The following is a 26,490-nucleotide window of genomic DNA, read 5'->3' on the forward strand; positions in this document are numbered from 1 at the left end:
CATAGCATGCATACTTTACATTTGTGGTTATGTGACTGCAGTGAGGCAGACAATCATGCTGATACCCATCTTTTATTATCAAATACACACACGTCAGAACCGCAATCAGATGTGCTCATCCCTCAGCCTCACAGAGATGTGTGTTACTATGTGTGTGTCTTTATCAGCATTAAGCACTTCCTGTGGTCGACCCGTCCGTGGATTCATCTCTTTCCTCCGTTGCGTCTCTCTTTCACTTCCTTCCATGAGTGTGAACGAAAAAACAGAAATCTTTTCCAGATAACACGAAAACACACACAGGAACACACACATTCATGCTCCGAGGACAGATGTGATGATAAATCTCCTCACTCTGAGGTCAGCTAGCGGTCACTAAGTGTGTGTGTGTGTGTGTGTGTGTGTGTGTGATTGTGAGCGGAGTCATACTGTATCTGTCTGGATGTTAGCGGGCCAATTGAGAATTAATTGTTCTACTCTACTTACAGAGGCTTCGTCTCTCTTGTTCTCTCACATTATTACTCTCTCTTGTTGACTGAGCTGAGGAATGAGGGAGGACGAGGATGTGTGTGTGTGTGTGTGTGTGTGTGTGTGTGTGTGTGTGTGTGTGTGTGTGTCTGGTTGGTGTTAAGGTGTGGTTTAAGTAGGAGGCTTCACGGTTTTTTAAGCTGGCAGTAGATACATGTGTGTGTATGTGCATTTTTTTGTGTGAGTGTGTTAGGGGTGTGTGTTGTCTGTACAGCCGCAGCGCCTGCTCATCACCTCAGGCCCCGCGGGCCTCCGACTCCTTGGGTGGTCTGGCACACACACAGGATTGTGTGTATGTGTGTGTCTGTGTGTGAGTGTGAGTGAGTGAGTGTGTGTGTTTGTAGTGGTCTGGCAACGACGCAAGATCCAGATTGTACTCTGGGCAGGGCCCCAACCTAACCCCAACCCCCACCCTCTGCTCCAGTGCACCACCTTCAAATACTTAACCACAACACTGCACTGGCTTCTATTACTTACACACTCACACACACACACGCACGCCTCGCTTTTTCCCTGCACACTCAGTGTTTTTGTCTTGAAAGGAATTGAAAATGTGTTGAAAGGCAATTTTTCCTTGACGCCAGCTTATTCAGATTGTGTTATTTTAAGGTGTATTTAAGGCCTCCTAGTGTTTGTGTTAAGAGACAATAATTCTTTGATGCGAGACAATCTCGTCTTCAATCGTCTTCATGATCATTTTGCAATTTTGGAACTTGTTCATCAATGGAGATGCCGGAATATTAATTGAGAAATACGATTCATTACATTTAATTACATTTTTACCTTGTCTGGAAAAAATATGTCTTCTGTTTGTTTTTGGTTTCCATTGGATTTTAATCTTACTTATCCACCTTTTTAAAGTCGCAGCTGCTTCACAGTTTAGCTCATTTTACACAGAGATCCCACAACACTGCTGCAACAAAGACGCTTCCCGACATCTAGAGTGCCATGAAACATATGCATCAGGCGGCGATTTTTAAACAGTAACAATGGCATAACATAGTATTAACAATCATTTACCTTCCCTACAATATGGCGGTTGATCTCGTCCTCTGCTCGTAAGTTAAGGCGCTCCCAGACTTCATTGTCTCCCCCATTTGCGGACATTTTCAGTCGCTGTTCTTCTCCTTTAAGTTAGCTGCTAACTACAACTCGCTGCTTTTTAGATCTCCTAGTGGTGGGTTGTACACGTAACACTTTGTCAATAGGTCACACCTGTACCGTCTTGCTGGCTCACACTTTTTACACGGACGTTGATTTGTTCTGTTGCTACCACTGCTGCCAGATTAAAGGTGCAACAACTCCCCCGTTCTGTGTTCGTACCTTTTATACAGAATGGCGAGGCGGAATGGTGCTGCAGCATTCCCGCCTTGAACAGTCAGTGTAACTGGCCACTTTGTGTCCTCTGTTACTGCTCAGCAAATGATACACAAATGATTAATAATAGATCAGACCAGTCCTTTTCTTTGATAAAAGCAACTTTTTCTCATTAATAAAATAATGTTTTCTGTGTTTCTTGCAGGCTGCAGTGGTGGTGGTGTTTAACTTTGCCATGGTGCTGCTCATTTTCCCCGCCATCCTCAGCATGGACCTCTACCGACGAGAAGACAGACGTTTCGACATTTTCTGCTGCTTCTACAGGTGTGCAAACACACTCACAAAAATAAACAAAGAGGTTCTTTCATTTCTGATGAAGGTTATTGCTCTGCTGTTCATTAAGTCTACCTTTTATGTTTCCCTCTGATCTCCGATCTGACGATGAATGACTTTAACGCACGGTTATCTCTGAGATATCTTCACCTTAATCCCCCACAGTCACAAGCTAATTACTGCTTAAGTTGTCTGTTTCTGTCTGGCTGCTCAGTTGTTTGACTGTCTGTTTGTCTGTCACAGTCTTTATTAAACTTAGCCAGTCTGACTGCCAGTCTGGGCATGCTTGTTGGCACGGCGATCATACAGATGTGCGCACACACTATTAAATTCCCTCGTTGGGTCTCAACTCTATATTTCATGCTGCTGGCAGAGCAAACGAAAATGAAAATTCATCATAACGTGGGGCAGATGAATTTTTTTTTTTACATATTTAATGCCGTTAATCTAAAGAATGTACACATTTTTCTAGAATACCATAACCTTGACAGTTTTAATGTTAGAAACCATTTCATACTATCAAATGATGTATCTGTCCATAGTCTGACCTTTGTCCTCTGTCTTATCTCTTCAGTCCATGTGCCAACCGTGTGATCCAGATCGAGCCTCATGCGTACCTGGATGGGGCGGACGGCAGTCGCTACAGCCCTCCTCCATCCTATCGCACCCCTCCTCCCTCATATCGCACACCTCCCCCAAGTTACAGCAGCCCCCCTCCCTCCTACAGCAGCCATGGCTTTGCCCAGCAGACTCAAATCACCATGCAGTCCACGGTGCAGCTCAGGACAGAGTACGATCCCCGGACTCAGGCCTTCTACACCACAGCTGAGCCCAGATCCCAGATCTCTGTGCAGCCTATGAACCCCGCTCCAACTAGGAGTAACCCTAACAACGATTATTACAGCAGCAGCAGTAGCGATCACAGCAACCTCAACAACAACAACAGCGGGAGCCGAACTAATGGGGGGTCTCGAGGTTCCACCACCTTTTCCCATCATCATCCTGCAGCTCCTCCCGCTGCCCCGACTTCAAGTGCAAGCTCAGCACCTCAGGGCGAAGCAGCTTCATCAGCTGGCCAGGGCCCAGAGAACAACAGCTCCACACGGGACCTGTTGTCCCAGTTCGGAGACGGCTCGCTGGGCCTGCGCTGCCTCGAGCCTCCCTGCTCCCGCTGGACTCTGTCCTCTTTCGCTGAGAGGCACTACGCTCCGTTCCTTCTGCAGCCAACCACCAAGGTAAGTTTAGTCTCTCTGTGTGTTACGGTAGAAAAGACAGATGGAGGAAGAGTGGGGAAAAGCTTCTGTGTGAGGTCAGAGTGTGCTTCTGCTGACTCACCGTGGTGATAATTTGAAAGGGAGGGTTAGTCACCAAAGCGAACAGTAGAAGGAAATCTGGGGTGGAGGTTGTGGTCATGTCCTATCTGAGTCACATACCAGCAAACACACACACACGCATACACAGTCTGACCTCAGTCTAGTGGGTGGCCGGCTGTCTTAAATCCTTCCAGAGCTGAAATCATCTAGTGGCCTGCACTTGACATTATAAGAAAATCTTAGTCTTTTCATCACGCTGTCAGATGTTTCTCCATATTGCCAAATGGCTTCATGCACTCCTCTGATGCCTTAATCCAATACTCCCATTATCGCTGAATGACTTAAAGGAAAATTCTGGTTTATTACAACCTGCCTCTTATTTTTGGCCATCATGGCAACTTTGCGGCACGAAACTGTGTGTGTAGTATAGGTCAAAGTCGAACCAGGAAGTTTATAACATACAATTTGGATCGTAATTTTACCGTTCCTTCCTCCAGATATCTTTGGCTAACCTTGGAGTTTATTTAAAATCTCTACGATCATCTGACTGCTTGTGTTTGTTGCCACATCAGAAATATTTCAGCAGTGTTACTGTTGTAATGCCTTGTTTCGAGCTATTTTAAATGAAGACTGTCATTTAGAGGGCGAAATTTTGGAATATGTTGCAAAAATCAACCTTAGATTATGCACTTTATCCACATTTTTGCTCTTCTCTTGAATATGCATCATGATTCAAGCAGTAATTAGTGCAAGCTGAAGCTGCCCCACCATCGCTCTGTGCATAAAATTGATTGATGAAGCTCCATCTTCGTCCCTCTGTTTCCAGGTGGTTGTGATTGTACTCTTCCTCTGCCTTCTGGGAGTCAGTCTATACGGGACCACCCAGGTGAGGGACGGCCTGGAGCTGACGGACATCGTGCCCAGAGAGACCAGCGAGTACGACTTCATCGGCGCCCAGTTCAAGTTCTTCTCCTTCTACAACATGTATGTGGTGACGCAGCGTGCAGATTACGCCCAGAAACAGCCTCTGCTGCACCAGCTCCACCAGAGGTTCCACACTGTTCGCTACGTGCTAAAGGAGGACAATGGACAGCTGCCACGCATGTGGCTTCACTACTTCAGGGAGTGGCTGCAAGGTAAAATGAAGCTTGAAATATCACTACTTTCCCAATGTCAACCAAAAGTGGATTGGGTCACACTAAGGAAAAAAACTCTTAGGGTCAGTTGTAGCAGTATGATTCACAGTCAGTGTTAGATCACTTAAGTTTCACCCTAGTACTGGTGTCACATATGATTTTGTTATTAATGCCTCATTTAACAGCACTATTCAAAATAGTTCAGGCATGGGAATAATTTACTTTCTCGTGAAACTGTTTTGAGATCATAATTTTCTTCTGTGTTTTGACATGAATCTGCAGGAAACAAGATGTTGGGCAGAAGTTCAGAAGTAGGCGGGATTGCAAAATGGACACTGACAGTAGCCTGATTAAAATCACTTGTGTCGTCCATAAGTGCGGTTGATGGAGGAGGACGAAGTGGGAGGCCATGTTTTTTATACTTGGCCGTAGGCTATATACAGTATGTTGGAAGCTTTGGCAGTGGAGAGAGCTGCAGATGAAGTTGGCAGCGCAAACTGACACTCAGATACACTCATCCAGCTCATATTAGTACGACTCCTGCTCCTTTCATAAAAAATAATTACACGAAAATCTGAAATGTTTGGCATTTAATTAGCACTGCACCACACCTTTAATTTTATGGTACTTTGAATTAATTTTGTATGATGGCAGTATTCACCTTTGGATTGGTTGTATACCCAGCACTGACAGCCACTGTGCCACTGAACAAGACTATTATCTTCCACATGTCAACCCAAAATCTGGGAATGGATTCCTTTTCAGTGAGGAAGCGCGCTCGCCGACTTGCCTGTAACGATAAAACACATTGTGTGAGTCTGTGTGTGAGCCGGCTGGGAGCCACACAGAGAGTGAGTGTGTGGGTGAGAGAGAGAACTGTGTCTGATATTGCTCTCTGCAATGGTGGGACAAATTGGAGCCAGACAGGCCAAGGAACGAGACCCAAAACAACATCTCCCACAGACAGACCACAGCATGGGCCTTGGGGGAGAGCCGAGAGGAGGGGAGTGATACACATATGGATTAGAGAGTAGTATAGAAAGGGAGACACATGTTACTGATATATTCCCTAATGATGGCTTTGAATCAAAAGCAGCAGATTTTAGGCTTTTGAAGTCTTGCTTAGTGGTTGGGAATGGAACCGAGTTATCATATTAAATCAATCAGGCTTATTATAGGGTTAGGGTTAGGTTGCAGTGTTGTGTTATATTGTCTTGTACTGCGCTGGGTTGTTATTTGTTGCGTTTTCTTTTGAACTGGGCTTTTTGTGAGTGTGTTGCAGAGAAAGAATGAAGATAACAGGGCATGTAACCTTTTCAAACATCCACATCTAACCAATCTGTCTTGTTGTGGTTTCCTGCAGGTCTCCAGCAGGCGTTTGACAAGGACTGGGAGGCCGGCCGCATCACCCTCAACAGCTACAGGAATGGCTCTGATGATGGCGTCCTGGCGTACAAGCTTTTGGTGCAGACAGGACGCAGGGACAAGCCCATCAACTTCAACCTGGTATGTTCAGGATTTTAAGCCCATTTCAGCTACTCCTACGATTAAGAGTGAGTCACAGCTGAGACATGACTGTGATCTGAGGACGCTGACACCAGTGTCAAAGCTGTTTTGTCCTTTTGTATGTGCATGAATATCTTTGTGTTTTGTCATGTGTGATCGGGGCTGGAAGAGCCACACCCGGCTTAAAAACCGCCTCCCTCTCTCTCTCTTGCTCTCTCTCTATCCGTCTTTTTCTCTTTCTCCCTGCGTCTGTCTTCATCTTCTCCCTGTGATGACTTTACCGAGCCCAGGAATTTAAAGCTCTCACTGGGGCTGCAGCCTGCCTCTGAAAAACCTATTAACTCTTCATTTAAACCATTTCTCCCACTTGGTAGTTCTGTGTGTGTGATGCACATGCATGCAGGGGCCTTGACAGTGAGACGTCTTCCCTCAGCATCAAGCCTTTCAGTTTGACACTTTGTTAGTGATTCCAGACACAGTTTGTAGTTTGAGAAGTTGGAAGGCTGAAAAAAAATCAGTGCACAACAGAATGACTCATGCAGGCCCCAGTGGGTCTATAAATAATTTGCCTGGATTCTGCAGCCGTGTGATAAAATATAATTAGAATTGTCAAAATGAACCAAAGCAACATATTTGCATATTTGTTGCATATTCTAACAGGTGATAAATTGAGCTAGTTGGCCACACTGTGCAGCTGAATGAGTTGAACCTTGGAGGTTTGAAGGGCTTTAAGTCCAAATAATGCATCCCCAAAATGCAGAGGTAGGTTGGGTAGAAAAGCACCAAGATTTCATCACTTTTGTACACACATAAAGTGCAGGTAAAAAACAAAAGCCCATATACAACCGGAGCAAACGAAACAAGTGATGAGAAGACAGCACTGTGAGTGAGTGAGTGAGTGACAGCAGGCGGGGCTATGAGGGTATTGCAGCGGTGTGTCAAGAGAGTGAGAAAGTATTGAAACAGTTTCAAATATTAAGAGTCAGTGCATCAATAAATTGGTACTTTCAACAACACTAAGAGGTAGTTATCTTAATCCTCTGACAAACTCCAGTTCAGCTTCGTGTTTACAGTGGAACTGGAGCGGTGTTTGACATCCAACAATGACAGAAGTCAAGCTTGTGAACAGCTGAGGTCTCAGAAGGAGGTCCAGAGGAACCTTGCTCAGCTTCAATGGGGCATTGCACGCTGTTTTTACTTCAGTGCCACCCCCAAAAAACAACATACATGGATGCATGGCTGCATTCTTTGGCAAGGAACTGCGCAAAACACAAGATAAGGAACTGGAGAAATATAAAAACAAAATTCTTGGCCGGCATCTCTGAAAACTCCAAACACAAAACAAACCAGGTTTGTTTCGACACTGAGATCATTTTCTTCAAAGATAATTAACTTTGATATATAGCTCCGCTGTGTCTTGTGTTTGTGTGTGAGTCTGTGTGCAAGTCGTGCAGTATGAGAGCTATGTGCTCTTCTACTCTTATCTGTTTGTTTTTGGCTTTTTCCTCTTACCCATTGGGCTCCATTGCAGCAGCATGCTATTCTTCCCATCCTTTCCAATAGCCTCGCAGGAAGCAGAGGCGGGCCTGGTGTGCGGCCCCGTGACATCACTTCCTGTGCCTGTGAGGGAAGTGTATTTGCCGTGAGGCGCGGGGGCCGCCAGCAGAGCTGCCTGGGCTTCCCGTGACAGCTTGAAGACATACAGTTGTTGCGTATCCCGCTGTTAAATTCAATCCAGATCCTCTGGAATCCGGCTCTCTTTCTTGCCCCCTCTCTCCCTCTCTCCAGCTCTCCTCCACGAACTCCTGCTCGCACTACTGCTCTTGCTCTTTCTGTGTCTCTCTCCGTCCCTTCCTCCCTCCCTTTCCCTCCCTCTGTGCTCCACTGCTGTGTCCTCTTTCAATGAGGGGAGCTGAAACACGTGGTTTCTTTGAGGCAGCTCTGTGTGTGCATTTGTATGTTTTGAGTGTGTGTCCTGCTCTTGTCTGTTGTGCATGCACTTACAGCAGTAGCTGTTTTTTGTGTCTCAAAATGAGGACCAGATCTTTTCCAACCCTGGCAAATTGCAAAGCTAGATGTTTTATTTTGATATGCCACTCCATGGATCTCTGCAGAGGTGTTCTGGCTTTGATCTGCTGCTGCTAACATTTCCCTCTGTGCTGGGCGACCATTCATTCCTTATGGCCTTGCCTGGGAGTCATATGGAAGCTGGTTGTCTGTGTGAGTGTGTGTGGTTTGACAATAAGGCAATAAAAAGATAAAGCTTTGGAGAGTGAACACAGAAGGAGTTGGGTATAGATAGAAGAAGGAGACGGAAACTTTCAAAGTGCTAAGGAAGGCCACGCTAATGCTATCAAGAGCTCTTTTCTTCTCAGGGCCCGGTTGGTCTGTGGCGCCGGGCATTCTGGGTACCCGTGGGGGTCAGGAGAAGCAAGTGTGAGCAACATTTGTACAGATGTTGTGTTATTTTTATAGCTCTACTCCATTTGCTGGGTGGCATTTCCTTCAGTGTTAACAACCAGGTTAACTGCACACAGACGCGCTCAGGGACTCCAGCCAATTTTTTTATTGTTACGCTAACTCAAGCAATTTTTCTCTTCCCACCCCCATCACAAAAAAAAAACTACTACTTTCTTCATCCACCTAACCCCGTGAGTCCAGCTTCACCCCCAAAGCTCTCCCTGCCTCAGTGAAGGAGGGATTTATGGTTCCTAGAAAGGAGAATGGCAGAGCGGTGTGCAGTAATGGTTTTACCTCTCAGGAGGTAGCAATGCTAGGCTACACTCCTCCAGTTCCACATGGGAGGGCGAAAATAATGGCCCTGAGCAAGACAGTCATTCTTGTCTAACTACTGACCACAGTCGTCACAGCAAATGATGCAGACTGAAATAAAGGCTTTGTAACATATTTTTTTAATCACCCATCTCTGGTTTCAAACAGCGAGAGTGACTCCACTGTAGAGGAAGGAACCCGAGCGAGCAGTATTGCCTGAGTTAATAGTTTTGACAGAGTGCCTTTGTAGTGGTCCAAGCACAAAAAATGCTGACGTTAAGCAGAAATAATGTGTACCATGTTCATTATTTTATATTACTGAGTTAGCATGCTATCATTCACTAATTAACACAAATGCAGCCCAGACTGATAGGAGCGTCATTGTTAGCAATCCATCGAGTAGTTGAGACATTTCGCTAAATACCAAAAATGTCAACTTCATGGTGAAAAGTCAGGGGATCACCGAAGTCGTGAAGGCCTAGTCCATGATTCCCATCTGGCCCAGCTATGGGGTCCAGATCTTCATTCATTCATCTTCTAACCGCTTCATCCTCTTGAGGGTCGCGGGGGGGCTGGAGCCTATCCCAGCTGACATCGGGCGAGAGGCAGGGGACACCCTGGACAGCTCGCCAGACTATCGCAGGGCTGACACATAGAGACAAACAACCATTCACGCTCACATTCACACCTGCGGACAGTTTAGAGTTATCAATTAACCTAGTCCCCAACCTGCATGTCTTTGGACTGTGGGAGGAAGCCGGAGTAGGAAGCCGGAGTGCCCGGAGAGAACCCACGCTGACACAGGGAGAACATGCAAACTCCGCACAGAAGGGCTCCCATGCCCGGGATCGAACCGGCAACCCTCTTGCTGTGAGGCAAGGGTGCTAACCACCACACCACCGTGCCGCCCGGGGTCCAGATCTCTCCCCAGTAATTAGTTCAAGGTCCACACAGTTTAACGTACGCAGCATCGTACTTGCATTTGGCCATGTCACTGAGCTAGTTTGCTGTCTTACAAGTCACTCACTCTACAGCAGGAAATGGCACTCCAAAGTAAAGGCCTGGGCCAGAATTTTACTGTACTTCAAAATAAAGTGTTTTTTATTTTTTGACACATTTGCAAGTCACTTGTGGTCCATTCAGAATGGACCCGTGACCTGCGTTTGGACCTGGACCCACCAGCTGGGAACCACTGTCCAAGTCCACATGTACATGGGTATTCTCCTCTTTCCTTTGATCTCAAAAAGAAAGAAAAATATGTCCATACAAGCACTGTTATAAAAAACATGGAGCATTGTTAAAAGCACACCAAACCAACAGGTAGTGATATAACTGTAACTCTAAAGCCACATAAAGAAGAAGATGTTAGCCAATCAGAAGCCTGAAAAAAGCTAATACCAGAGGGCTACCTGGAGCAGTGACCTCTGTAATGCATTCTGACGCCTCTGTTTCTCAATGTAGTAGAAAAGTAATTGTAGATTTATGTCTAGACATGTAAAAAAAGTCTTGTTAGCAAGGTTAGAATCAGAACTACTTGGGTCATGACACCCATTCCACAAAATGTCACCTGAGTTGTGACGCTGTCCAAAGGAGGAGCTCATGGCACGTGATCCAAAACCTCTGTTGGAGGCCAAATGCGTAGAAAAGGCTACATTTTGAAATATACCCGTTTAGTGTGGACTATGTTTCGGATTCATCCTCTTAGCACCATTGCTAGATTCGGTAGCCTATTTTCAGTCTGGACCAAAATGGTGGACCAACCTGCAGACATACCAACACACACTGCCATCCTAAAAGCTGCTAGCACAGCCAAAAAACACTCATGTTGCCACTGAGTCATTTTCCTCAGCTTTCAGCAACACGTCAACAGCACAGGAACCAGAATGGAACCAGATTAAAGCTTGTCTCATGCAAGAAATATCAATGCACTGCTACATTTCTCTTCATCAGAATTAAGCACATTCATTTCCGCAGCTGCTTCTTGACAGAAAAGTGCTGCGAGGCTCCCTTCAGAAATTTATTCAGAGTGGTCAGGACATTGGGCCTGAGGTTGGCCAGCCAATATCTACTGTATGTAAAGGGAGAAGCTGATTCAACATTTTCCATGTTTTAATGTGGCATGATAATTCTGGGAAGCGGTGATGAGAAGTACGGGAATTTTCAGAAAGGCGACCAGTGTTTGACTTGTTGATTTTTCTTTGGTCGGAAAGAGAGAGGGACTAATATTTGACTCTTATTTTGAAAGCTGCTTCGTTCTCTTGCACTCATGCATGTGTGTAAGTAAGCATTTCTGTGGTCAGCTCACCTGTAGAATGTTTTGGTTAAACATGTCCTATTTCCACAATACCTTTTCGTGTCCAATGTATACTTAACGGCCGCAATATGATTTCCTATGCAAGCTCCACCTGATTTTTTGACCTTAGCTGCACTTGTTCTATTTGCTAATTATTCCATTTTCAAATTTCAAATTTGGCTCAGCTCAGTGTAAGTTTTAGATGTGTGCAAGTATGTGTCTGAATGTTCTAGTAGAATCAAACAGAACAGAACTTGTCTGCATCAGAAACCAAAGTGCCGTCATTAATTCATCTCCTTTCTGGCTTTTGTAGCTGACTCGTCAGAGGCTTGTGGACGCCGATGGGATCATCAACCCCGGGGCTTTCTATATCTACCTAACCGCCTGGGTCAGCAATGATCCTGTGGCGTACGCCGCCTCGCAGGCCAACATTCGCCCACACCCTCCAGAGTGGCTTCACGACCGTACCGACTCCATGCCCGAGACACGCCTCAGCAGTAAGTCAGCATGTCCACAAAATGTGCTTGAATTAAAACCGGGAAGCCTTCTAGTGTAATGAAATGAAGTTCCGCTTCAACACAAGGAAGGAAATGGTAATAATAACGTTTGCGCCAACAAATGAAGCTAATTTAAAAAGTTGAAGTTCATACCTGCTCCATGGTACAGTTGAACAAATTGCATTTACTGAAATTTTAAGCCAGAATTTTGTAGGGCTCATTGGTCTCGCCTGCCACTTTTTTTTCCTTTAGGTTCCATAAGGCGGCTGCTACATGTGAGCAGTGTTTACCTCTTGTGGTTTGAGTTATTGCTCCTTGTCTGCCTCTTAGCTTTAAGTGAGGTAGTAGACTTTACTGTACCACTGCGGTGTGTGTGTGTTTGTGTATGTGTGAGCTCAGGTTGCAAGGCTGAGGACCAAGACATGGCTCACTGTGGTTCTTCTAATGGTGCCTGTGGTGAATGCTATAATCCTGGCTACCATGGGGCCCTACCATTACACACACAGACACACACACGCAGACACACACACACACATTATTAAAACTCAGTGACCCCAAACACTACACACACCCTGTTCTCATTTCCCTACCACACACACAGACTGTAACTCACATAAAAAAGTACAGTCATGTTGTTGTTTGATTCCAGCCTGTGATTTGGTACAAGTCAGGAAGTGCTCCACGGGGGAGGAAAATGATTGGATAACAAGGAGAGACTGGGTTTGGGTGGGAAGCACAATTGGATAACAAGCAGGAAGTCCTTTACGGGTGGGGGGGAATATGATTGGATAAGCAGCGTGAAGTGCTTGGCTGTGCGGGAGCCCCCCGGGGCAGATCTGTGTTGGCCAAAAGCCAACTGGTGTCCTGATGGAAATTTATAGTTGAGATTATAACGGGCCAAACCATGTTAGCAAGTGCTCCTATCTGACCCTGCAGGCGCTGTGGAAAATACACACTCACGCCAACGCCAGACAGTCCAAAAACATGTGTTTTCATAAGAAAAGGGAGATAGTTAGATGTCCAGAGTAAATCCTTCGATATGCCGCATGCTGCAATGTGGTCTTAATTACACTGCAAGCAAAAATCCGAATGAACACACTGTTTTGACAGCAGCAAATATGACTTCATAGCGGAGTGACAGACAGGTATGCGTGTTTATGCATTTATATTATGCTTTATGTGGCAGTGCTAAGTTTAGGGTGTGGTAATGGCAGTGATTCTGACATTGTAATTACCGTGAATCAACGTTAGCCCTGACACTCTGCTGTGTCTGGAACTGATAGGCCCTCATTAGCCAGGCTGGGCCACAGACTGGCTGGGCTTGAGTCAATGGAGCTCTGTTTCATGCTGCTCCGCCCACCCCCACCACACACACACACACACACACACACACACACACACACTTGCCCCACAGATGTAGCTGCTCTTGGAACAAGGTTGGATTAGGGAGGGAAAGCCTTGATATTGGTGGTTTGGCTGAAGAGTCTAAAATTATTTCTGCAGATACACTAAATGATCAGAACCTAATGCTAGCTAATCAGAATAGACAAATATCATCTGCAGATGTCATCATTGCCAGTGTTGATGTATCTGATCGCTTCCTTAATGTTCCTCAGTAATCTTTTTCCCTGAATTGAAATTTCATCAAACTGCATGGCTGTGTGGCCTCTGCTTCCACGGCCCCAAAGTGCAAAATCATCATCAACTGCTGCATGGGGGTCTAATATAAATCATTACAGCTACATTTGTATAAAGTTCTGCCTTGTTTTGCTTACAACAAATTGACCTTCTTCTCGTTGTCTCTCCATCCAGTCCCGGCTGCTGAGCCCATCGAATACGCACAGTTCCCCTTCTACCTCAACGGGCTCCGGGAGACACCGCAGTTTGTGGAAGCCATCGAGAGCGTGCGGGCTATCTGCAGCAACTACAGCCGACAAGGCCTCCCCTCCTACCCCAACGGCTACCCTTTCCTGTTTTGGGAACAGTATGTCAGTCTTCGCCACTGGCTTCTGCTGTCCATCAGCGTTGTGCTCGCCTGCACCTTTCTGGTCTGTGCCCTCTTCCTGCTTAACCCATGGACCGCCGGCATCATAGTGAGTGTTGGAGAAAACATACAGGCACTAAATATCTTAAAATGCACCATCTTGTTTTCAAGGGAGCCCTCAGGCACGAAATATGTATATTAACAAACATTTAAGCACCTAAGTAATTGTAATAATAATAACGACACAAAACAAGGACATAAGGACTTTTCCATCATCCTTAACCTTCTCGAAATCGACAGATTTACCGCCAATGAAAATAATCATTAGTTGTAGCCCTACTAGTTTAGATATGTTTCACACAGGCCCACGTCTTAACATAGAGAGGCAGAAACCCCCATCTTTCAATTATTAAAAAATCCCTTTTCCTGTTCTCCACCCTTTATTTCCTGGTTTTTATGTGTGGTCCAGAAGGCATCTCAGAGAGGACACAGTCAAAAAGGAGACGGGGCTGCTGTGTGTTATTGTAGCCCCAGTCACCGGTGTTTATCTTGTGCTGTTTTGTTAGGGCCCGTCTGTTTAGTCTAGTCCAACACTCCCAGACACCAATGCTGAAATAAATGGGGAGAGGACACAAAGTTGCTCAGACAACCCGCTCCCACTCTAAACCTATAAAAAGTTAGATTTTATTTCCATCCTCCGCACTCCTACGCGCCCCCTCCTCTTACTGGAGGAGTATCCAGGAATACACGCAAACACGCATTCACATACACAGACGCACACTTTGAAACATGTATATACTTGCACACATACAGTACGGACGTGTAAACACACAGGTACATAACTCACACAGAAACACATACACAGAGCGCTCTGGTTTTTCTCTCTGGTGGGTTGTATTTTACGACAGGCAGTGGCCAGGCCACCCGAGCCCTTAAACAGGGGAGGAGGGGACCTCATGTTCATCCTTCAGGCTTTACTAGCAAGATCAAAAGACGAGTTATGGAGAGGCGTCAAGTTTAACCATTCGCTCTGTCCAGGACCAGACCACCGCCAGCCCTACAACGTCAAACCCTCAACTTTAAGCCCTTTCAAACCCTCTTAGCTGTTTGCCCCGAAATCCATCTTAACCACATGGACAGGCTTGTTTTAAATCCTGTGTCTTGTGTTTTGATTTATACAGATGTTTCTAATCCACTTGATGTTGACTGGTGTTCACACTTGGCATCAGAATAGGTCTCGGCCGCATCTCTCCTGTGATCTGGGTTTGCTTCCTGTCCATGCTTTCATTTGACGCTTTATGTGTGGGAAAGCTGTGACTTTAAAAAAAAATACATGAAAATGTTGCCTAAGTTGCCTGTCACATGATGTTTAGAAATCTACTAAGATCTTAAAAAGATTAAAATAGTTGAGACTAGTTGCGAGTTTAATTCCCTGAACATCTCCAAATGTGATCAGGACCAAGTGTTCTCTCAATATATCAGACCATCTGAGTGAAAACACAGCCAGACACACACATACAACACACGCAGATACCCACATGCACATACTCTGTGCTTGCTCACTGTATAGGCACACATACACACGGCTCCCTCCCCTGCCCACCTCAACCCTCTTCAAAGGAATAGGGCCCCATGTAACCTGACGCCTGTCAGCTGATAATGGCATTTACTCCCAGCTCCTGTCCCGCTTTGCACTGGAGCCTCCGCACATACACCAACACACACATATTTCACCCACATGTATGGTTACTGCTTAACACCTCTATGAGATATTCACACATATCATCCTCATGTATGGTTGCCCTCTGTCTGTCTTGTGTACATTCAAAGTTGAGGTCAGCTGTAAATTCACAATGCATGTGCACTGAATAATAGTTTGTACATTAAGAACATTAAGTAGACAATTGTTTCCATTTATGATTATTTGATGCACTATGCCTACATATGTTGTTTAGCATTGTCACCTGGGAAATGCACATTGTGATAATAGATTGATTTTTTTTTCTTTTCTTACCACTTGGATCGACAATATTTTTATAATCTTTTGGGCTCACACAGAAGAATAGAAAATACATTTGGGACCTGAAAAACCTGCAAAAAAACATTTGAAATTCCTCCAAAAATAAGACGGAGATGTTCAGGAACATAAAATGCTTGCAAAGTTTGGATTATACAGATTAACATCTTGGAAGAAATATGGCTAATTTCCCATAATAAATGAAACAAACTGCAGCTATGAGACACTTCATTACACAAATGTAATTTTCTTACATTTTGAGTCCTTCATGATGTGGCCCATTCAGCCTGAATTTAACCTTTTTTTTGTCCTGTCCTGTTTTTAAATACACATAAAATCACTCAAGGGTATCAGCTAAGTTTCATTATTGGAGGGGGACACATGAAATGGGGGGTTTGGGGGTCCTCTGCCAGAATTTCCTGCATTCTGGTGATTTTTTAATGCAGTTATTTGTGCCCTTTCCGCATTGGATTGTTGTGTAAATGTCTTTAATTTTGTCAAAGTCAAAGTTTTTATTCACGAATTGGGACAAATGCTCATGTTCTGAATATTGAGAGGGATGAAGCACCTTCATCTCCTCAAAATCTACACCTATAAAATCACTTGTCAGGTAGATTTATCAACCACCTTCCTTGCTAACAGTGGCTCATTCTTTCCCCTTCAGGTGTTGGTGCTTTCCCTCATGACTGTGGAGCTGTTTGGCTTCATGGGTCTGATGGGAATCAAGCTGAGTGCTGTCCCTGTGGTCATTCTCATCGCCTCTGTGGGCATTGGAGTGGAGTTCACCGTCCACGTGGCTCTGGTAGGCATACACATAATGAATTTTTCAGTGATTTAAATCCTCATTTCATCACTAACAACATGGTTTTGGAATCCACAATCCCCTCCAGAACAAGACATAAATCATGTGTTTGTGTGTGTGTGTTGTAGGCGTTCCTGACAGCCATAGGGGATCGTCACAAGCGGGCAGTGCTGGCACTGGAGCACATGTTCGCTCCGGTGCTTGACGGAGCCTTTTCCACCTTATTAGGAGTCCTAATGCTCGCTGGCTCTGAGTTTGACTTTATCGTCAGGTGAGTGCAAAAATCAAACCTTATGAGAAAATGCTACTTTTATTTAGCCAGATGTATACGCAAGTACAAAGGTTATCGTATGGGGTCTGTGTAGCGTCAGTAGACCGTTGAGACCGTGCCTCAACCTGTATGTCACACAGGAATCTACCTGAGCCACCAATCATGCATGAAGGCTCCTTGCTTTCTTCCTCCGTTCCCTCCCTCAATCTCGTTCCCGTCTTCCACCCGCATCTCCTTTTCATATATTCCCTTTCTGTAAACCTCATCCTGTTCCCAGCTACCAGTGACATACCTGTTTTTTTGTAGTTTCGGGGGGCTTGCTCTCAAAGAATCTTCATAAACAAGGCCTTTATCTTTCTCCACCCGCTGCTCCCCTTGAGTCTTGTCTTTCATCCTCCTCTCCTTTCCCTTAGTGTCTCTCATGCCTGACATTTTAGGGGAAACCAGGGGAAGGATGGAGAGTTGAAGGTCAGGAGAAGGAGGAGGAGGGGGAGCTGGGAGTGAGTAGATGGAGAAGCAGAGGGAAACAAAGTCAAAGAGAGTGGAGGGGGAGAGGGAGCAGGAAAGTCCTCTGGCTTTTGTAATCTCCTTCAGCTAGTTTAACTGCCCTTGCTAGACATTTATAAGCATGGGAAGGAGTTACAGGGTGGGGGGGCAAGAGGGCAGTTGTAGAAAGACAGGAGAAGTGGAAATTAAAACCGACACACTGTGGGGGCTCTGCGTCGGTGGCTCCTTTTGTGTGTGCAAGCTCTTGTGAGTATCAGACAGAAAGGTGGCGACCAGCTGCCATACAAGGGAGGAAAATTAATTATTCTGTACATTCTCGAGCCTGGAGTATTATGAGAAGTTTCCAGTGAGCTCACTGAATAATTTAAAGTAGCTGAGGTAGCCGTATGATTTGGTTGACCTGCTCCTTTAAGAAAAGGGAGCACTGCAGTCCATGTGATCTGCAAGCACGCAAACTCTGTCATGTGCATAGGCCTGTGCTCGTGCGTGCATGCCCACACGATCACACATAGTCCCACTCATATACACACACACACCAACCTGCTCCCTGACCTTGTAATCATGGGGGTCAATGATGGCGTGCCTGCACACACAGATACACACTCAGAGAGACACACACAAACAGACACACGTACGCACACAAACACAGGGAGGCCTATAGACCTTCTCTCCTCACCTCCAGTGGTGTGCTCTGGTTTCTGGCTCAGTCCCGGGCCTCCATTTAAAGGTTCTGCTGTTGTCTGAGCAAACAAAGCAGTGCCCCAAGACGGTGCAATAACAACAGGCCCAGCTCGTATTTTTCTGCTTGCGCCGAAAGAAATGTTTCCCTGGCTTTCCCCGTCAGCCCTGTGAATGTTTTCACTCTAAACAGCCCGGCAGGGCACTCAGCCTGGTATGTGGGCTGCACGCGTGCATGTGCAGATGTGTGTGCATATATGTGTATCCAAAGGTGACGTGGCATTTACCCCTCCTGGTGCGTATGGACAAGCTAACCGTAGTGATGACACAGTTATTTCAGTTCCACTTATAGAAACAGTTCTGATCTAATCTAATAAAGTATGAAGGATGGGTGGGTGGGCTTTAAATACTGTGTAGCGTGTATATGATGCGTGCAGGGTAGAGCTTTACCAGAAACAAAGTCAAAGGTCAAATCAGACGTGATTACCTTCAGTGCCCATTTACTTCCAAGGACACTAGTTGAATTTGGCATTTTCTCAAAGGTTGAATATGAACTTTGGGCACAAGTTCCCTGGCATTGGAGGATTTTCTGTAAATGCCAGTAAGTTTGGTTGGAATGAGATGATGCAGGAAAATAAGCTCTACAGGTGAAATCTAATCTTCCTTAACAAGTAAACAAAACAAATCGTCTCAGATCCTTCAATTTAGCATGAAAACATACGCATTGAAAAAAAATGTACTTGATATAATTTGTTTTTAAGGGCCCTGACACACCAAGCAGACAGTCGCCATTGGTCAATGCTGGGCCGCCAGTGAGCGTCTTTCACCCTAGTTTTTGCAGTGTATCCGACACTGTTGGCACTAGTTGGTCCTCGTCGTGCAAACTGGCTAACTGGCATCTCGAATCCGTCCTGACGGTCCTTCAGTGTCCCTTTTTGAATGAGAAATACTGACTACCACTACCTGCTGGTATGGTATGGCACAACGTACTTGCTAGTTGGCTGTAGTCTTTGTGTTGTGTTCAAGTGCAACTTCTTGGCCAAGACACAAGCGACATGAGGCAACACAACAGTCGGCCTTCATTGCCAATAATTCTTTGAATTCTTTAAAAATCTCCTTCACAAGAGCTTCGTGGCCAAGACAGGCAACAGCACATTAAACAAAGTTGCAGATAAATAACCTGCAAAAGTTACAAATGGGGAAAAAAACAATCAGAAGTCACAGCATAGCAAGAAATCAGGTCAACATGTTCTGGATCAAATAGAAGCAGATATTCACGCCTTCCTTTTACTCCTTCAGACTAGTTTCAAAAATACTTAGGGGAGAGACCAGCTTCCCAAGGCCCATATCAGTCTGCAGCAGATTCCCAGCTGCAGGGGCAGCATACCTAAAAACCCATTTTTCCAATTTCAAGATGAACTTTGGAACAGTAAGTCTTGTAAATATGTCACATAGCATGTATGTTAGCTGTCAGCATTTTTCAGATGGATAAAGTTAGATAGATAAGGAAGCAAGTGTAGTATTGCTTTATAAATGAGAACATGCCAGTGATTAAGTCTATGGATGGACAATTCAGGCCAGCATACAGACAGACTACATACTGTAGTCAATAATAGCCATAATAGATGTTGTCCTTCCGCATTTACCTGAAAGATGCAAAAGCACAGGCACATATGAGTTATTTTTAAGTGGAATACAACTACACATGGTTCATTCTTGTGCACAGACCTGATTCAGAGAATGTATTTTTTCTAAGTATCCTGAAATTTATGAGCTGATCCCGTTGTTGCGGGCTCCACATGGGAAGTGTTTCACCAAGTTACTTCATCTGTCTGCAGGCTAGATCCCGCTCTGCTCTGATTTTTTGACTCCGTCTGTCTGTTACCCCCTGAGAGTAAACTGAAGTGAGAAACTGAGAGACCGATCTAGATGCCTGTGGTATGAAATTGCATGTGAGAATGGGAGGCAACATACAGTATATCAAGGCTCATATGAAACACCACAAGGCTAGATCTTATCACTTTTACATAATGATGCATTTATTTTCTATTAACTGAATTTATTATGTTTTGAAATATAACTCACATGGCCTAGTTTAGCGTAGAGCAGCAGGAGTGTGTGTCCATACCCGCAAATTATCATGAAGGCATTTTCCACATTTAGTAAGTTTCCATCCTGTTTCACAGTCCGTGTGCCAGTATTGTGAAGGTGAGGCCACCCATGCTGGGTAGACAAGAAGCAGCTCTCCTCGCTTGTGGTTCCTCCGTACAATGCCTGCCTTCCTGCGCACACACACTTGATATAAACACACACACACACACACACACACACACACACAGTGAATAGTTATGAATGTGCGTCTAGTTTGAGACCCAGCTGCAGAGCATACCAGCGCATCTACACCTCGGTCAGCCCACTTAAACCATAATCGCCACCCCCCCCCCTTCTCACTCACACACAAACAGCACAGTCAAGAGTCAGGCGAAGGGGTTCATGGTTCATCAGTGTGTCCCTGATAACCTGAGAGCTTTCAGCGGAGAACCAAGTGAGGAGGAAAGCCTTCCCTAATGAAGGGAGCTGGATTGGAGCGAGAGCGAGAAGAGGGGAGGGATTTAAAGTGGAGATTGGGGGTCTTACCTGATACATTGGAGATTTAATTAGACGGAGGGGATTGTGGAGTGGCCGGGAATTTCACAGGGGCTTAGCTGGAAAGAAGGGAGAGAGAAGCGAGGCAGGGAAAAGAGAGAAAGAAATAAAAGAGTGGGAGAGCGAGACCAGGGAGGGGTGGCGCTCTGAGGGTCCCCTTCTCTTCTTCCTAGACTAAATTGTTTAAATTCTATACCCTTCACTTCATTTGTTTGCTTCTCCCTCTCTCTTTTTTTAGAGCCGAAGAGGAGAGAGAGGCCCCTGTCCTCTTGTGCCCCCCCTCAACGTTCCCCTCACTCGCCTCTCCCCCCTTTTTCACCCTCCCTTACCCCTTCCCCCCCTCCGTTCACATTCCTTACTGCTTTGTTTTCTCCATGTTTGCTTATACACCACACACCCAAGAGAGAGTACCCTCGCCCCCAATACCCCCCCCCCCCCCTCCTTTTTTTTTTTTTTTCTTTCCTCCCGTGCCTTTGAATTAACCAGCTCTGGCTAATTATGCTTCCCCTTTCTTTTCTCTCTGCGGCGTCCTTAAGACTAACCCTGTTTGGCAGGACTTAGAAACACACAAGGTACATTTCTGTTTTGCTCCTCAGAACCACAGTGCATGCCTGCCTGTCTGTGGGGGGTTTATATATGTGTGTTTGTGTTTGGGGAGTGGCCGGGTGTCTTTGTGGAAGTATTATTTCGGGCGTGTGTAATGGTTGATCTTGCACATGTCTCCCCACGTCCAAACCTCTGTGGTTTGCACAGGTATTTTCTTTGTTTCTTGGCCTGCTTAGTTTCTCTTCTTGTCTGTCTGTGTTGGCCTGGGCAACTCAGCTATGTTTTTTTTTTCCTGTCATGAAATGTCCCAATTTTGAAGTATCTTGTATTTTTAGTAAATGTTTTAATTTTGTTAGGAAGCGAGAGGAAAAAATTACACTTTGCATGCAGTGCGTTTCATTCATACGTGTTGCGTTTAGTTAAACTGCTCCTGAAATTTAAGTTGTTCCCTGCGTTCAACTACTTTTCTGTGTGCCTTTTGGTGTGTTGCAGGTATTTCTTCGCAGTGTTGGCCATCCTGACAGTTCTTGGAGTTCTGAATGGACTGGTCCTTCTTCCAGTATTACTCTCATACTTTGGGCCTTATCCAGAGGTAAGATCTCAAAGAACACAACTGCAAGGAATTTTAATCCAAAGTGTTTTTCTCATATCAATTCCAGACAATGTCCAAAGAATTAGGTCTGGAAATTGTCCAGAGTTTCCCTTTCACACATGCAGCACCAACAGGAGATTGCCTTCTCACCTAAGGGGAATACTCCGTTTGGTTTACACGAGGGGTGGCGCCTGTGTAGACCGTGCAGATTGCAAGACATGACGCAGAGAACAATGCAGTCACGTAGCTGGTTTTGTAATTTGGTCAAACACAACAGAATCTCCTGCCGTTATTTGAATTTGTCTGACAATTTTGGCTTCAGCCCTTAGCAACAGAAGTTCCTGAATCTCGTTGTCTCTCCAGTTAGCCATTTTTGTTGGCATCTTCATGTAAATGTCCCTTCCTCTTCACCCTCGAATGTTTGCTTTCTTACGGTTTCACATGAGCCACATTATAGAAACAACATCAACATACCCACTGGCTCGCTATGAATTCTCTGGACAATGACCTGCTCTATTCACACATGGGCTCAATCGGACATTACAGACTTTGTAGTTGGGAGCTGGTGGGATAAAGTCTGTTTAATGTCTGATCCAGCTGATTCAGACATTTGCATTCTCATACACAGATGTTTTTAATAATTTCAGGTTTGCAGCACGTGTGAAAGGGGCTTAAGTTGACTCAAAAAGGTGGCAATGTTTTCATTTAAAGAGTGGAATACTCACTGCTGCCTCTTCACCTCTCTTCTCACCTCTCAGGTGTCTCCAGTCGATGGTCGTAGCCGGTTACCCACGCCGTCCCCAGAGGCCCCTCCTCACGTGGTCCACTTCTCAGTCCGTCCTCACCACACCACTGCAGCCACCACCACCTCTGGTGCAGCTTCAGACTCATCTGACTCAGAGTACAGCTCCAACACCACAGTGTCTGGTATCAGCCAGGAGCTGCAGAACTACAACCTGCCCTCACACAGGGGACAAACTCGTGCAGAGGAGCAGCAATACCACCTCCAGACCAGCAGGGGCAGAGCAGCCAGGACAGAGGAGGAAAGGAGAGCAGGGTCAGGGCACAGGCGCTCAGCCAGGCAGCCCGAACCTCCTGCATATACTGTGTCTTCGGTAAGAAAACGTCCTCTGATGTGTCGCATGTATGATTCTGTAATTGCTTTGTCACATTATAGAAATAAAAACGTTATTTTCTTGTTCTGCAGTCCTCTCAGGGTTGTGATGCTGGGCCTCAGCCCGGGGCTACTCAGCGTAACAGCAGCAGGGACCCCAAGAGCCAGCTGCACCGGCAGGCGCCGCCCCCAGCCCGCCCGCGCATGGACGCTTTTGAAACTGCTACTGAGGCTGGGGGCCATTATGGCTCACATGGCCATAGAGAACACTCAGCAGGCCACAGAGCCCGCTCTTCCCACAACCCACAGCCTAATCACCACCTCCCGCACCACCACCACAACCCCACCCCATATTGCCAACCCATCACTACGGTAACAGCTTCAGCCTCCGTCACTGTTGCCGTCCACCCGGCCCCCTTGTCCAACCAGGGCCCCCCAGCTTCCTCTTATCCAGGATACACTGCAGCGGACAGTTACTGCCCATCAGGGCCGGAGGGGCAGGAGCCTGCCTTCCAGGACCCACATGTGCCGCTGGACACCCACACAGGGGCCAGAGGAGTCAACGTGGAGGCCATGGAGCTCCAAGATTTGGAGTTTGAGGCAGCTGAGAGCAACAGTGGCAGACGAGCAAGCTGAGGTGAGCCTTTGAGTACTTCAGTACATCCATATGTAGTTTAATTGCCCTCTTAGAAAAGTCTGTTTCATCGTAAAGCACTGACAATATCTCGTTTTTGTTTCCAGTTGTGGAGAACGGAAGTACAACGGCCAAAGATGGACTCCTCTGTATTACTAAGCAGCTGACCTGGTCTGGCCCAGTCCAGCCCAGCATAGCCCAGCCCGGCTTGCCCCCGGCCCTAAGCAGCGAGAAACTCGCCAGTGTTGCCGTCATGGTGCTCATTCTTACTGTAACCCAGTGGACTATTGTCTTAGATATTTCTATCTATATTTAAAAGATGTATACATATGTAAATATGAACAAAAAGTAGCTATAATGTTAGGAGCTGTACAACTCCTCATGTTAACAGACTGGGGCTGCCATTTTATATGGTGTGAGTGTGTGTTTGTGTAAATGTGTGCATGTGTGTATGAGAGATAGAGATAGATCTCTGATTACTGTTCACTCATCTGTGGATCTGTGCCATTAGGAAGCTTCATCTAGACAAAAAATACCTGTCAGCATTCACTGTTGCTGCTCAAAAATATTTTTTTAAATAATATACATTTATAACTCTATGCAAATGTCTCTTTAAACAAAAGAAGTGATCTGTCCATGTATATGTGTGTGTGTGTGGGCGCGCGTGTGTATGTATGTGTGTGGGTAGTTGTTGTGTGTAGGGCTGTATGATGTGAATCAGCCCCATTTTCTTCTGGCTTCTACATCAGATACATCCTCAGAACAGACTAACATTTACACTCATTTTAAAACATGAGGGAAATTGTTAGAATTATCAAACAGGGCTATGGTATATATGTGTGTGTGCGCGTTTATGTGTGTGTGTTTATTATTGTATAAAGGTACGCATGTTAAACTATTAATTTTTTATCACAAACCTGTGGTAGTTATGAAACAATTACTGTTTAACTTGACACGCTATGCGTGCTATTTAAGACGAGCAGATATGAAGAAATTTTAAAAGCTGTTTTTTTGTTTTGTTTTGTTTTGTTCTTTTTAGTTATCGCCTCTGCATTGGAACCTGTTTCTGCTCTCAGCTTTGTATCACTGTCTGTTAGGCTGCTCTCTGGTCGTATTTTACTGTAAGAGGTTACTGTATGTATTGTTTAACCCTAGCAGGCTCAAAAGCAGGTTCTGTCTTGTACGCTAACGTGCGAGCAGTAACCCCTCCTCAGAAACTCACTCTGCCATTACAGGGACATTCACATTACTGATTCTGGAACAGGGTCAACACGGGGCACTAACTCTGTGTCTAGTGGATAAGCTAAAGCTCAGACTGTATACTGTACGACCCGATTCAACATGGCACTTGACTGCATTTAAACTTCACTCACAGGAATATCTCGCCTCAAGTAGCTCTTTATTTCTGTCCAACCAATAAGCTAGCCCACGCAGCCTGCTAAGGGCTAAGCCCTGTGTGACAATGTGCTCTGTGTGTCTCAATGTATGTGTGTGTACAAACATTTATGTGTGTGTCTGTGTCCATCTTCTCACTCTATCTCAGCTCTTCACAGTAAAGACAACTGGCCCAAATTTGGCCTTAGCCGTCCCCACTGACCTCAGCTAATAAAAATCTGCAACATAACGCCATGACACTAATGACACTAATCCCCCCTCAACCGCCAAATGGCCTCAGGGGTCAGAGTTTACACTGCCAGCCCCTCTCTCCACCAGCTATGGCCAGTTTATATCTGCATGTGTGTCTATGTCAACATGCATACCTGTAACCCCCCCTTCAGTTCCAGACCCAGGCCCCTTTGACCTCGTCACTCACCCCCTCCACACCTCAGTTCGCCTCCATGTTTTTTTTTTACACTTCCTGTTGAACACGTGTAGCTCTTCCCAGAAGTCTTTGCAGTTTTCCTCCCTCTGTCCACCATGTTACGTCAGCTGCTTGCATGAAATAGGTTGTTCTGTTTGTTTTTTCATTTTTTGTTTTCTCCCAATGTCACATTGGCAGTAGTGGAGAGAATCATAGCTGGCAACTATTTTATTCATTTTTAAATGTTTTTTTGTTTGTTTTTGTTTTCAACGTTCAATTGCGATATTTATATTTTTGTAATATAAAATATGTTGTTTTTTTCTTTTCTTTCATTATTGTCGTGATGCCAGTGGATAACAAATGCAGGGATTTTTATGTCTATTGAAAAAAAAACACTATTACAGTTTAATGTTTTTACATTAATGGAGTTTGATCTGTATAAAGTGCTTACTAATGTTAAATAGGAAAAAAGAGTATATAACATTTTACACTACAGGTCTCATCATAGCTCTTAGAGGATTTTAAAAGGAAAAAAAAATCAGTGGTTCTTCCAGACTGCCATTTTGGTCTCGGTTGGCGTGGATGTATGCTGTTTTCAGTTACAAAGATAAATGTATGCCATATAATTTATTTATATGAAAATTTATTTTTGTAGTGTACATAGTAGTTGTCAAGGTATTTGACAGAAGTATATTTTTAAAGAGTTTATATGTAATGATATACCATAACAGAAAAAAAAAACCTTAAGGTGCACACTTTCACTGCTAACTGTCTTGTGAGACAACATCGACACCTCCCCTTCAGTATTATGTTCCGATCCTTGGAGAGAGACAGCTGTTTCTATGGTTTGTCAAAGGCTAGCCATGAAAGTAGAAAATTGTACTAGCTCTCTAAATATTAATGTTCAAACACTGATAGAATTCTAACAAATAAAAATATTATAACTTATTTGTCTCTTTGTTCATAACTTTAATAAATGGAAACTTAAAACGATTGCTGTTGTCTGGCTGTGACTTTGTTTCAAAAGGGGTTTTTGCTTAAAGGGACAAAATCAAGAACACATATTTTTCCTCTTATATGTAGTGCTATTTATCAATCTAGATTGTTTTGATGTGAGTTGCTGAGTGTTGGAGATATTGGCCATAGCTGATTGCCTTCTCTAGAATATAATGGAACTAGATGGCACTTGGCTTGTGGTGCTCAAAG

At 44.9% G+C, this 26,490-nt stretch overlaps 1 protein-coding gene across 3 annotated transcripts in view; it reads left to right on the forward strand.

The window, feature by feature from the left end:
* ptch1 (patched 1) overlaps positions 1-26,277 on the forward strand; it is a 61,428-nt gene extending 35,151 nt beyond the window's left edge. For 2 of the 3 annotated variants that reach the window (XM_033619726.2, XM_033619725.2), the window contains exons 13-24: positions 2,048-2,166; positions 2,750-3,410; positions 4,315-4,624; positions 5,988-6,130; positions 11,509-11,692; positions 13,505-13,785; positions 16,358-16,495; positions 16,624-16,766; positions 21,636-21,735; positions 22,494-22,850; positions 22,943-23,486; positions 23,591-26,277. In XM_033619726.2, coding sequence (XP_033475617.2) covers positions 2,048-2,166; positions 2,750-3,410; positions 4,315-4,624; positions 5,988-6,130; positions 11,509-11,692; positions 13,505-13,785; positions 16,358-16,495; positions 16,624-16,766; positions 21,636-21,735; positions 22,494-22,850; positions 22,943-23,485 — 2,979 coding nt within the window. In that variant the 3' untranslated portion in view covers position 23,486; positions 23,591-26,277. Of the gene's footprint in view, positions 1-2,047; positions 2,167-2,749; positions 3,411-4,314; positions 4,625-5,987; positions 6,131-11,508; positions 11,693-13,504; positions 13,786-16,357; positions 16,496-16,623; positions 16,767-21,133; positions 21,495-21,635; positions 21,736-22,493; positions 22,851-22,942; positions 23,487-23,590 lie in introns of those variants that run through there. The other variant, XM_078170646.1, reaches the window with a different exon arrangement.
* The last annotated feature ends 213 nt before the right edge of the window (positions 26,278-26,490 follow it).

Source organism: Epinephelus lanceolatus, chromosome 9, assembly GCF_041903045.1.
Source record: "Epinephelus lanceolatus isolate andai-2023 chromosome 9, ASM4190304v1, whole genome shotgun sequence".
In the NCBI taxonomy this organism is placed as follows: domain Eukaryota; kingdom Metazoa; phylum Chordata; class Actinopteri; order Perciformes; family Serranidae; genus Epinephelus; species Epinephelus lanceolatus.